Source organism: Biomphalaria glabrata, chromosome 15 (assembly GCF_947242115.1).
Source record: "Biomphalaria glabrata chromosome 15, xgBioGlab47.1, whole genome shotgun sequence".
In the NCBI taxonomy this organism is placed as follows: Eukaryota; Metazoa; Mollusca; class Gastropoda; family Planorbidae; genus Biomphalaria; species Biomphalaria glabrata.
This window is the reverse complement of record NC_074725.1, coordinates 24,357,922-24,372,593: the sequence shown is the minus strand read 5'-3', so window position 1 is coordinate 24,372,593 and position 14,672 is coordinate 24,357,922. Positions and strand designations below refer to the sequence as shown.

Genomic DNA, 14,672 nt, shown 5'->3' with positions numbered 1-14,672 from the left:
ACGATTAAAATACTTTTTTTTGTTCTGAAATTATTATCATTAGAGGCGCAGCTTAAAATCTATTTTTACTTTACTTTTTTTTTTTGAGGGGGGGGGGAGATGTACTAGAAGGCCAAATATACACTAGAGTAGGCCTATCTTAGACTATTGACAAAGTTTTGACTTATTTAACCTTTTCTTTAACAAACGCCTAACTCATTAGCGCAAAGTGTTATTTTAAAAAAAAAGACTTCTAAAAAAAAAAAAAAGAAGTGTGATTCCGAAGAAAAAAAGATTAAAAACAAGAAGAAAATGTCAGGCGAGCAATCCCAAGATACCGGACTCACTACTGAAGAGGAGAAACAAAAGGTTCACTTTTATGTGCATTGATCGTTTTCTAACTCTGAGCTTCAACTCCTACTGGAAGCAATCATTGATGTAGCAGATAAATTTGGAGCTATCCAACCTAAAAATTCTTTAGTTCAACAATCAACGAAGTTTGTAGATGTCAGTTTCAAAATATTGGCGTCTATGATGATTTTTCAAACAGAAATACCATGACTGAGAAGGGTCTTGAAGCAATAAAATTTATTCTTGACGAAAATAAAGTTGACAGTGTATGATTGATATGCCACTAAGACCTTACAAAATAAACCTAAATCATTTAACAAAGCCTTCTACCGTTTCTTACCATCTGCATATCTATGACGAATGTGAAAAAGGATTTTTAAAATTAAAATTAAGAACTTTTTGAGATAAAGGAACAAACGACACTTTCACAAAGGGAATTAAAAAAAAATAAAAATGAGATCGTTAAAGACATTTACTTTTATTAATTATGTGGAAAGTTTTCAAGATTAAAATCGAAAAAAAAAATAAAAAAAAGTGTAATTGATTTATGGTTACATTGTTGCAAAATTGAAGTAAACATGAATGGCAATGTCTTCCATTCCGAAGATTAAGGATTCGTGCAGAGTTTCACATGACAATACAAACCCACTGAACTGTAGATACATTATAACAACTGAATTTTAAAATTTAATAGTCCCGTATTTTATAGATGTTGAAAAGCCAGATGTATTACAGTTCAAAAAAAAAACACACGAAAAAAAAAGGATTTAAAAAGGATTTAAAAAAAAAAAGGGGGTTGATTCTTACCACACTTTTGTATGGCTCAGAGAACGCTTCCACCAACCGTTTTCATAGTCAGGTATAAACCTGATATAGATTGTAATACATCGTCATTCCAAATGTCATTGAACAGCTATTGTGTGAGACAGATAAGAAAATAAAACAAAATAGAAGCAATTCTATTGGAATGTAGTTGTAGGATGTAGAAGAGACAGAGAGAGAGAGAGAGAGAGAGAAAGAAAGAAAGAGATAGGAGAGAAGCAAGGATTGTTTGATTAATAGTTTTCAAAGTAAACAAAAGCAACTACGGACTAAAATAGACACAATTTAAGAAGAACTGAAAAATACTCTTTCTGAAATGTTTCAGAGACTTAACAAGATGGCTCACCTTGTGTTTAACAAAACTAACTTGGGGAAATTAAAAGATGGACTGTGTGTATTCCTTGATCTGTACAGCGATGTTTTGAATAAAGAATTTGAAAATGGCACCAGCTTCTCCCACGATGAAATTTTGGGAAGACTAGACAAAATTGTAAGTACTTTTTGTATTCGTATTGTTTGAGTGTATCAGTATTTTAACTAACTTAATCTTTAATAATTTTTTAAAGGACCTGCAGAACCATAATGTAGATACATTTTGCACAATTTCATCGCCATCTACTGATAGCCATCTGCTGACGTGAAAAAAACATGACAGAGTAAACAAAAAGTGTATCCATTGACATCTTTCTTAAAACTCAAGTCATTCTTTTCTTTACTATATGCTATATGCTATATACTATATGCTAACTGTGTGTTTTGTCTCCCGCTCTGTTACATGTCCTCGAAGTGGGAGTGATGCAGCGGAGGTGGAGCAAAATCAACGAGAATCGACTTCCGATGTAGAACTCAGTGTTTGGCTGATACCAAGGTTTCTTCCTCCAGTGAAGCGTGGGTTCAACAGGAACAGCAGAAACGGGAGTTCTGGAAGTCGTTGTATTGAGCCAGGAAGGCTAACAGGAATTCAGATATAGTAACAGGGAGGAATAAAGGATTCGGGTTTAGCAGCAGGCAGGAATTCCGCATAACAGGAACCAGTCGGTGTCTGTAGTTGCAATCAGGTTACGACTGTGAGAAATACACATAATGTACATATTAAATACAAATGAAATAAGGCAAATCCAAATTACGTAAGTCCAGTGATGAACACAATTTGACCACAAGGTCCAAGTGAATAGAATAAGGAGCACACTGAATGGAGTCGGTAAATGAACGCCCCTCACCGTTCTAACTAAAATGGAGCAACTGCTCCTGGTTGAAGAAGTTTGAGACTTGTATGCCACTTGGCCAGAAATAGTGATTGGGCAGGAAGTCATGTCATAGATCATGTCACGGGTCAAGATAGACAATGTGACATTCGTTCATGCTAGCGCTTCCCACTTATTTGCTAATGAGGTATTAAGAACACCTGGCTAGAGGTCAGGCGTGACGTGCGCTCAGGGTCTAGACCAAGGGAAGGGGACAGTCTGAAAGGATCTCAGATCGTCTCGCGCTAGTGATAAAGTCAACAATATTGATACACCTGACACTAGAATAGAATACTGAAGGCTTGTCCAGTTGGGTAAACTGGTGAGTAGCAAATGTGGTTTCACATTCGTGTTAAAAGAAGGGGAAAGGTGGGAGAAGATAGTCTGGATACATCAAGCATTTTTCGGGTCGGAGAAATTAAAATATCTTCCCGCGCAGTTCATCGCATAGCGAGGCAAGCTTTTTTGCCACCATCGATGCCTCTTTATAACTGGTGTCCACAGTTTGTAGGTCAGTCGTGAAAGTACGACATCTTGTTTTCCTTGCCCCCTTTCGTCGTCTATGTTAATGCTGTTGTTAAGGAGTGCATTGCATTTTGTCTAAGGAATGGTCCCGCCAACTACAGTTGATGTTCGTTTACAACTTCGAGGACGAATGTTCGATAAAATATTTTTTTCTTTGGTGACTCGATCGCTATGCATCTTCTTGGATGGGTCTCAGAGATCGTTGTTGAGTTACATTTAGCCTCTTTTCCACCTTTGTAATATCATCCATTTCTTGCATGCGACGTCTGAACAATGTTTGTATTGAGGAGGTGAATTCTCGTCGCTTTGCTTATTGATGGATTTGTCCGAATAGCCGTTATTATTGAAAGACAACCACTGCCTTGCCTATTTTCACATCGCGTAGGCACCATTGACCTGTATCCAATGTGTTCAGATTTATCCGGAGGGATATTTTTCCACTTTAGAGGCTCTCTGTCATTTCTAATATATAATTATTTAGAGCCCTGATCGGTATTATAAAGTCAGCAAACTTCAGAGCCCCAATCAGTTTTATAAAGTCATCCAAGTTCAGGGCCCCGATCAGTTTTGTTAAGTCAGCCAAGTTCAGATCAATTAAAAAATTGGGTTCACGTCACGTGATGCCAAAGGCAGTTTGCTTTTTAGTTTAAGCGATTTTTTTTGGAAGATATTCGTGATGCTAAAATATGTAATAATTTCGTTTAAATAATTTTTAAAAATTTTGTTGAAAAAATGGTGATAAAATATGTGAATTAAAAAAAAACTATTATAGTTTAAAATTGCTTAAAATGTTTCTTGTATTGTTTAGGACCTCGAGATATGGCGACCAATACGAAACGTGTTTCTATGTGACCCTTATTACGGTTATATGGATGGAAACTTCTCAGAAGACGAAAAAATGTCACCTGCCAAACTGATGCTAGATTGGTTGAATGTATTTGATCATATAAACATTGAGCTGAGGAGGAAACTAGAGGCTAGTAGAGTTCATATAATTATAACTAACAGTACATAGTACACATAGGGGAATATTTAGTGAATATATAAGTGAATGGAGGCGCAGTGGCTGGGCAGAAAAGCGCTTGGCTTCTGAACCGGGGCTCCCGGATTCGAATCCAGGTAAAGACTGGGATTTTTAATTTCTGGAACTTTAGGCACACCTGAGTCAACCCAGTTCTAATGCGTTCCTGACATTAGTTGGGGAAAAGTAAGGGCGGTTGGTTGTTGTGCTGGCCACATAACACCCTCGTTAACCGTAGGCCACAGAAACAGATGACCTTTACATCATCTGCCCTATAGACCACAAGGTCTGAAAGGGGAACTTTACTTTATATAAGTGAATATATAAGTGATTGATTCATTATAGAAAAAGGGGGGTGATCTCGCGTGCATGATTCATAATACACATAAACATAGGGGATTTGTACAAGTCAGTCCAAAAGAAATTATTTACATCTGATCCTGTTAAAAAATTCTTTGGAATTAGACCTTTGTTAATGGATCTCTCATGTGTATATGTAAAAGGAATATCTGAGCATTGTTTTCAGTAGTAGTATGCATCGCCAATATAGAATAGTCAGGATCAGGACAGAAGACTCAAAAGTAAAGTAGCACTTATACATAAAATACTGAACCATAATCTTCAAATACAAAAACAAAATTTACTAAAATACTTAGAAAGACACAAAGATAAAGGCTGACTCCTCATCCCATATGCTAGGACAAATTTGTACAATTACTCATTCTTCCCTAGTGCTATTAGAGCATGGAATGGGTTGCCTGAGCTAGCCAAGAAAAACAGTGACTTGGCAGAATTTAAGTCATTGGTTAATATGCATGACTGAATGCATGACGCGTAGGACGTAATCATCTTCTTTTTTGAAGTAACTTCTGTATTATATAAGATAAGATAAGATTACATTTATAATTGTTTTTTTTTAAAGATCTAACTACTTTCGCATCTTCTTGGGTACAAACCTACTTGAACACGTCCCAGCCTTTAAAACTACTTTAAGATCTCCTAGTGTAAAAAGTCTAGTGTATGAAACTACTCTAACTTCTCTAACATAAAAACAAACAAAACAACTACTTAAACATTTCCTCATGTATAAAATACTTTACCATCTCTACATGTGTAGAAATGTATTTTCCTAGAGTACAATATTTTATTATGGTTCAGTAGCAATTTCTCTAACAAAAAAAATCTTATTAATATTAAATATCATGATGTAACTGTTTTTAAATGGTTCAATTTATTTTTTTAATGGCAATTCTGAAGATTAAGGAAGATTGCAGTTGCGACCTACATATTTTTCCACACATCTGATGCAGACAAAGCTTTTGTCCGCTGGCGGTTTATTTAAGTTTTTTTTCGTCTTCTTCGCCTGTCTTCACTAACGTGTTTCACCAAGCCTTTGTGAGAGCTCTCTAACTGTCTTTAACGTGTTTCACCAAGCCTTGGTGAGAGCTCTCTAACTGTCTTTAACGTGTTTCACCAAGCCTTTGTGAGAGCTCTCTAACTGTCTTTTTCTGAGGCGATCAGCTACTAGCTATTTTATGCCAGTGAAGGCAAAATGGTGCCTGATAGCGCTTATGGAGGCACCTCTGTTACGCAGTCCACCAAATAAGATAGCATTTGGCATGCGGTCGCCCCCCATTTGGAATGTGTCCGACACAGCGCAGAACGAGTGCTTCTGTACTGTCCACACCGGCTTCCAGCAGAACAGAGTTATTTGTACTGTAGTACCCATTATGAAGCGTAGACAACATGGATGAAAGCGTTTGATGAGACTTAGATGCCTTCTAGAGAGCCCCTAGGACTCAGAGCCATACAAAAAGTAAGGCGAGAACCATTGCTTTATAAACATTGATTTTTGTTGCAAAATAGAGACCTATTTCGTTATACTCTCGAAGGCGACCAAAAGCAATTTTTGGCTTAGCTATTTCTCTAGGCAGTGACGCATCTTTAGACACTGTGCTGCCCAGGTACGTAAGAAATTGGCCATTCACATTGATTTGTGAGAAGCAGACCAAACGTGGCACCATCCTTAGCAAACTTATGGACCACAGGGTTGTGTGCTTGCTCCTACATCTACATTAAGACATCGAGTTCCACACCGATAGCAGCATATTAAACATACGGCGCTTGCTCTCTAGTACAAAAATTAAAGGGCTGATTGCTACTGAGTTGCTCTATGCGGATGATTGCGCCCTTTTTGCACATACCGAGCGGAAGCTTCAATTTCATACAAACCAGAATTTTAAAATTAGCAAGATGTTTTAAAATATTACAAAACAGTGCAAGCATTACACACCAACTGCGCCATTTGATTTGTTTCCAGGCTATGTATTATTTGTTTTGGCCCGCCCCTCCCTTTTCTTGAACTTCCAATAAACGGGCGACATTTTAACGCTTCCTATAACATACTTTTTAGCCCTTTGAATTTTAGTATCTGCTACATTGAACTGGAAGGCCCGCTCTCTTTCTCCTTTATTCTCTCTCTCCCTCTCTCTTTCCTTCGCTCTTTCTTTTTTTCTCTCTGTATCTTGGAACTTAACTTGCATTGGAACGACCCGCTTCATAACGCCCCTATTTGATACACACATGTAAAAAAACATTTCAGCCGTAAATTCTAGTTTCACTTGTACTTTTTTTATAGCCTCCTCCAATGGATCGATCTCTCCCCCCACACTTCTTAGCTATAGAATTCTTTGGTTAGTTTACATTTTTACCCTTCTATTATAATGCAATCGATGTACGGTATTAGACATCGCAGATCTTTCTTTAAACCATCCCTGAAAACACATTTGATAACCCAACAGGACTCTCAAATCCTCACATTCACTCATCTGTGGGTTCTAGATCATGTGCTACAGAGTATAGTAGACTTATCTACAATACTCACACGCGCAAAATCATGATCATTCCTTGCTCTCTAGATGTATCTTTTCATACAATATTAGGCTAAAAGTTTTTTTTTTATTTCAACCGTGTATAAATGGAAGCGGAAATGAAAATACAAAATGACGTAAGGTAAATTAAAAATAAGTTGAATTAGCGGAAATGGAAGAAAACATGCTTTATTTTGTGCAATTTGTGTTTATGTTTGATATATATATACTTGCTAGATATTACCCGCTACCCGCGGGTCGTAACTTGCGTATTACTAATATAGTCACTTATATAGTGCATTAGATAATAATGTTATAATTAAAGCGAATGCATGAGTTCATGAATACAAAATTTTATAAATGGAGCAAAAAATAGCTAATCGGCCCATGGAACTATATTAATGGAACACCAGCTTCGAGATTTTATGATCAGAGTGCCGTCGCGCATCTTTTTTCGCGCACCATACCAATTTGAAAAATCGATGAGGATGCCAAAGAAGAAATTTACTCCGAGAGCCACTTGGATTGACCTTCATTGAGAGTAAAACTTCCCCACACTATATTTTATTAGATCTGTAAAAACTTTATCCATTTTCTGACTATCTGATAAAATAGATACAATTTCCATGAATAATGGATCGTCACAAAAGATTTTTTTTTAAGGCCACTTCATTAAAATAGGTGTTTCCAGTACTTCCTCATTTGGGTATTTTACACAAAATCTGGATTTTTTTTTTATGTACATGTCATTTTTAATCATCTGTCCCGCGCAACCAAACCATCCACTTTTCCCGGTCACCAATGTTCTTAACAAGATATCAAGAGAGAGAGGCTGGTCCATTATTAGCGTAGTCCAGCCAGCTTTTTTTTTTTTTTGACAACCTTTTTTCGTTCTCTCTCATGAAGGATATGTTTTGAAAATTAGTCTTACAAAATACAATTCCAAACCAACTCATGCAGTTATCGTCTTTTCACAGTATTGAGGAGTCATCCTTTTTGCTAGCCAGAGTGTTAATTGGCAAAAGTGAAAAATTCATTTTCTTTAATTTTTTTTTAAGTAAATATTCATAACTATATCTTTTATATAATAATATATTTTTAAAATAATAATCTTTTATATAGACATGCTTTAATAGATCTAATAAATGATTAACTCGGACCTACCAATATGGGTATATAAATACTTAAATCTGGGTATTTAAAATTTCGAATGCGAATTTTTAAAAAACCGAACTTATATTGATCTAGATCTCTTGTATAATATCTAGAATAATATAGATCTACAACACCTAGGCCTAGACTAAAGTTAAAGACTAAGGTCTAGATTTATTTAACGTTTTAAAAAAAATCAATAGATCTAATATTGACAGTCATGAGATCCACTCTATTTTATCTAGATCTAGACCATACATGAGATCAATAATTGTCAATATGAATATTTATAGATCTAGTCAAATCTAGTGACTCTAGTCTAGATTTCTAGATATATCGATCATCTATCATGATCTAGTCTGTCTATAGCTATACTTACTATTATACACTTTTACAGTATATGAGTATACTCATACGAGTCATACTGGCTATACTATAGTATAGACACTATAGTTAGTATAGTTAATACTTTTTAATAGTAGATCTATAATCTATCAATTCTATCTAAATTATTCTAAATCTAGACTTCACTTTCACATCACATTCAGTCATTCACACGATTATTGATACAGAAATTGAATGAAACGAATGCAGTGGTTATACTGATTATACTTAAAGTGTCGATACTACTTATAGATCTACCAGTTGATAAACATCATCATCATAGATAATAATCTACATCTATAATCATAGTGCCCTTTATTTAGTCAATATAGTCAAGTCAAGGTAGTGGAACGTAAACTCGAAGGTTTAATACTATATGGTATGAGTCTATGAGTTAGTATAAGATCTAATTATTTTGTTACTTTGTATGTGACAGTATGTCAATGTCTCAATTAAAATAATTAATATCACCAGCCATATCATTTTAAATATTTAAAAAGTAGACATAGATTTTTATTATATTATAAATAGATAGATTAGATCTACATATTATTTTACAAACTTTAGAAATGATTGATTTTATTTTTTATTGATAAGCCTTCTAGACTAGATCTAGCATCTCTAGCTAGACTCTAACATGTAGATTGTAGATCTTTGAATTGGATCGATATTCACCTTCCTAAATTGTCTCTAAAGTCTATAGCTGATTTGAGAGGCCCAACGAGGCAAGACGAGTCTATTAGTAGCCTACTCTGTCTCTTGATCTATCTAGTAGGCCTACTAAGCTAGTGCATTAGCCATAGTGTAGTCAAATCTTGACAACTAGTCTTCTAGATCTAAGCTTCTAGAATAATTAGATCTAGATCCAGTTTAGATTTAGAGTATAAAAGTTTTTACTACCTAAAATACTAAATCTACTGATCTAAATTCTAGATATATAGATCCAGTTCAGATTAGGATATAAAAATATTCCACTAGCTAAAATTCTAAATCTACTGATCTATACTTAATATGTTAGATATTATATGACATCTATCTACAAAAATTATTATTAAGATATAATTATAGATTCTAGACTAGTTATATATGTACATAAAATATATAAATAAAAGATAAAATTTATGCAGGTCTAGGTCCCATAAATTTATAATTGATCCAGATCTATCAGTAAAAGTTACCTTCGATTGGCAGTTTTACCCAATCTAATCTATACAAGACAATTTATAATCCATGCCTTGCCTACACCCCATATATATTAGTTTCCATGCCATACCCAGACCCATGAGTTCATGAAATAATAAATGATGTGGTGTCAAGTTGGATCTATCCCCTGAAATTCAGTACTTTAATATAAAACTCACATATCTAGTTAATTATTTGCTGACACTCTGATAAACTTGGACTTGTGTGATACATATATGTTTCTTATCAGATTTAATTAATGAAGTTTTGGTGCATTTTAACCAGTAATAAGGCTACAAAAGTAGCATCAGGTGTATTCTAACCATTGGTACTTTTCCTGGCAACATTTCTATTCTAGTCTGTGATAAATTATAAATTAAAAAAAATGTTTGTAATGTTTCAGTTATTAACAAGTAGAACCATGGCAACCAGTTCTGATGATGTACCAGAATGGCTCAAGGATCATACTTATACTATTTCTACTCTCTGGGCAGACATTAATAATATTGGCATCCATTCAATATTTATTGTAAGTACTACTATACAATTTTTATTTTAGTTATCTAAAAGATGTTTTATGAATTGTGTGATTTTCATGGTCAAGCAACATCCAAATATGTGGGATGGAATTTAACATTTTTCTCTAAGTTTTTTTTTTTTTTTTTTTATTTATAACACCTTAAGCACATTCATTTTTCATGAATGCCTAATATACCTTGGCTGTTGTGCAGGCCATTCCTTTACAATAAACTGTTAGATGAAATTTGGCAAAATTGTCTGATAATTTGTATGTTTGATACAACGTTTTCAATTTAATAATATTATTTTTTAATTGTAATGTTTTCAAAAGAAATTAACCAATATGCCTAATTGTATAATTACAGTTATGTTTGGAAATGCAAGAAAGGTATAACTATAATTAATAACATATATACATTAAGCATGGTCAACACATATGTCACACATATTTTTTAATTTTTTTTAAAATCCTTTTATTTATTTTTATAACTAGATAACTTTCTGTTATGAGAAAAGATGAGATTCTTGGACTCCTGCATAGCACCACCAGAAAGGAAAATCCCATCATGTTGCAAAATAAAAGTCTTGGACCAATTTTATTTTAAGATATATACATATATTATACTGTAAGCTGTATACATATTTATGTATATCCTGTCATTCAGCCAACAGGTTTGGATTTAGTATTTCTTTAAATCTGTTTCATATTGTACTTGAAAACTATTAATCTGAGCCCCATTAAAACAAGAGGGAGTGCAGTGGATGAGTGGTAAGGGAAATTTTACTTTTTAAAAATTAAAATAAGAATCTAACAAAAGTAAACATATAAAACCTGGTGCAAAGGTTTAAAATGTTGGCAAAAAAAAAAAGCAACATCAATTAAATATTCTTAATTCCCTTTGCAAAACTTACTGAGAAGAACATGCATGTTGTTCCCTCATAAGTTTCTTGACAAAGGAAATCTTGTTTATATTAGATTTGAATTAAGCAAATTAAGAAAAAAAATATAATCATTATTTCAAATGGTTGTATCTAAACCTTATGAATTATTTTTCAGTTATAAGTATATTGAAATGAATGGATAATCATGAAATTGTTAAATAATTGCTGCTATCATTCCATTGACTAAAGAACCATAATTTTTTTTTTAAATTAATTTCAAAATTAATTAATTAATTAATCTTCAAGCAGAGTTCACATAGATCTTGAGTGAAATTTTTCTTTTTTTGACTAATGCTTCAATTTTATTGTATCATTAGTTTTTTATTTTTATTACCCAGAATATTTTAAAAATGAGTACACTATTTTCATGTAATAATGTAACTTGGTATTCACACATCAAAATACGCTATAATCTTTAGGCCATATAGATTTGTATAAATATATATTATCTTGCTTAAATACATTGTAAATGTATATTGTTTGGATAAGAATAAAGTTTTTCTGTAGACAATTATTGTTCAAGATTTGTTGATGCTCCTGCTTAATAAATTATATACACAGGTCATTAGTTTTAACACACTACTGACACAAGAAAAACTGGTCCCCCCACTTCCATTACATAGATGTAATAAAACGTGACCTCAAATCAGTGAACATCAATACTGACAATTGGGAAGACATAGCTTTAGACCGCAACAGATGGAGAGACAGTGACCAAGAAAGCTATGGACAGTGAAAGTACATAGGTCTCAGCTCAGGAAGAAAAACATACAATCCGAAAAACGGCCAGCTTCTCTACCACCGAAGCAAAAACCACCTTAACCTGTGCTATCTGTGGATGGGAGTGTCTCTCCGAAATAGGGCTCCACAGCCACATGAGGAAGTGTGCTCTGAGATGAAACCTTAGTCTTTCTATTTCTACGACTGAAGGAGGCCAATGATGATAATACAGGTCATTAGTTTTAACACGTCTGATAATAAATGACAGTACAAGTTATTGAATGAAAATTTGTCATTATTTCAGGTGCTTTAGGCCTACATCAATGTGAGGTACCAGTACTTTGATTGTGTCATATAACAATTTAAAGCAACATTTTGAAATGAATAGTGTGTAGAATTGACAGTAAATACATTTAAGTGATGGGCTGTGATCTGCATGAATTGAATTTGTGTTTTTGATCTTTACTTCAAGTAAATGTTAATGAACAATTAATTTTTAATGAATAAATAATTTAAAAATAAATACAAAGAAACCATAAACATCTACTTTATTTTAATAATTTTTTTTCATCAGAACAGAATTTCCAACTTTGCATTCTTAAAATAAAATATAATTTATTTAGAGTAGAGTCAGAACACAAAATCATAGTTTTGAAATTAAGTAAATTAAGCTAAGCTGTGATCTCTTATAAACATTTGTATATAGACTACACACAATTTAATTATTATTTTTCATCAAATTGCAGGAACTAGTACATGTACTTATGCATATTTGACAATAAAAAACCTTAGTCAATGAAATAGTAATACTAGTAAATGAGATAAAAGTAAACTAAATATCATCAATGCTATTGAAGCCACACTTGTTTCTTTTTATCTTGTTTGGTGGACTGCAATTAAAGTTGCTATTAATTTTACTGATTGTCTTAGCTGAAATGCCAGTGTCGTCTCTTTGAATCCTAAGCTTATTTTCTTGGTTACTGGAAGTCCAGATGTTTGGAGTTTCATTTTAAACACCTATATATTCCGAAATGGCCTTCCGATAGGCAAAACCTATTTGCCTAACATGTCATATGCACATAAAGAGGTACCACAGAAATGCTTTAAAGACAAGCTTAGGCGCCAACTTGCTTTAACTGACATAGAATAAGAGAGCACCTGGTTGCATACAGCTTCAGAGCGAGACAGCTGGAGGTCACTTACAAAGGTGTGGTATACACCAATGAAAATTAATTGCCGAGGGTAGACGGCAAAAAGAAAAAAAAACTGATTCTACCACAGGTGGACAATGGTTATGCCTGTGCTCAGTGTGGCATAATATTTAGGTCACAGCTGGGGCTGAGTAGCCACTGGAAACATAGCATTCCTCATAAGTCTTCGGAATCAAAGACAAGCCTATCATTTTTGTAGAATAGTTTGTAGCTTCTGTAAATCATAGTAAATGCATGAAATGCCGTCACAAATGACACAAATCCTCTGTGAGTTTGATGGATTATAAACATCTTACTTCTTTGCCTTATATTAAATGGTCCTTCTGTCTGTTCCACTAGGTTTATCTAAATATCATTGATATATCGTAACATGTCATCAAAATAAAAACTAGAATCTCTGCAACTGGTTTACAAGTCAGAAGTAATCAATAACACTTGCCATTTAAAAAAAAAAACAATTTAGATTACTGATTAGTCAAATTAGTGACTGATTATTCGATTCATTTTAGGCCTATAATTTTTTTTATGTGAATATATAATGATCCTTTACACTTTGTGACTTTACTAGTAGATCTATACTTTGGAGTAGACTTGTTTGTTGAGCTAAAGTCGGAAGTACACATTGAATTTTACTGTGATCTAGTAATCATCTAGTCAAATGTAGTGTTCTACTAGTAGACTAGTAGTAGTACTAGATCTAGAGTCTAGTAGTAGAGAGAGTAGGCCTATCTGTCATATCGTGATCAGTAGGTGGCTGAAGTTTTATAAATCTATTCCATGGCAAAAACCCTGGCTAGATTTAGATCTAGTGGTCTAGACATCTAGATCTAACTAGAATTAAACTAGAAAACTGAATTAGAGAAGTAGCTTTCTGGATCTAGAACTAGAATCTATATATTACTAATATTAGATCTAGTTGCGTCAAACGCTTAATTTTTGGTTGTTGTTTTTAATAAATGCACATAAAATACATTGTATTTTGGCAATAAAAATACCCAGTTGGTAGTCAAGTAATTCTAATAATTAATTAATGAATGACTCTATCAGTATTTATTTTAGATCTATCAGATTCATATGACTTATTATTTATACTTATTTTATATCATTCGTCCAAGAAAATCTAGCTCTAGATCTATTTCATTTTAGATTAGGCTATAGTTTTTTTTTTTTTTTGTCATTTTATTTAGGCTACAATATTATCAAGATTAACTTTTTCTTTGTTTCCCACGAGACGTGTATGCCTATAGCCTAGTCCTTTCGATAATTAAAAAAAAACTATTAGAAATGCGTAGCCTGGAGTGTCAAAACTGTATTAGGCCTCCTATTTTTATTCCGTGCAATTTAGTATATCGTAACAAATACGCATTTGGCGGAACGGTAGACAGGTCTTCATCCAGATTTAGTGTAAATAAACCAAACACAGAAACACTGAAAGATTGTATTTTCGGAATTTAGATTCTATTTTTTGGAAAATAAGTGGCATTTTATAGGGTGATCGAAAAAAACAACTTTTGTGACGATCTCTTATTCAGGGAAATTGTATCTATTTTATCAGATAGTCAGAAAATGGATAAAGTTTTTACAGATCTAATAAAATATAGTGTGAGGAAGTTTTACTCTCAATGAAGGTCAATCCAAGTGGCTCTCGGAGTAAATTTCTTCTTTGGCATCCTCATCGATTTTTCAAAATGGTATGGTGCGCGAAAAAGATGCGCGACGGCACTTCGACTCTCTTTGTCTTTGTAAAAAA

At 33.5% G+C, this 14,672-nt stretch overlaps 1 protein-coding gene across 3 annotated transcripts in view; it reads left to right on the top strand.

Moving 5' to 3' along the window:
- Positions 1–14,672, top strand: part of LOC106071457 (uncharacterized) — a 99,841-nt gene that overhangs the window by 17,889 nt on the left and 67,280 nt on the right. For all 3 annotated transcript variants that reach the window (XM_056012846.1, XM_056012847.1, XM_056012845.1), the window contains exons 3-4: positions 1,478–1,642; positions 3,730–3,897. In XM_056012846.1, coding sequence (XP_055868821.1) covers positions 1,478–1,642; positions 3,730–3,897 — 333 coding nt within the window. The remainder of the gene's footprint in view (positions 1–1,477; positions 1,643–3,729; positions 3,898–14,672) is intronic.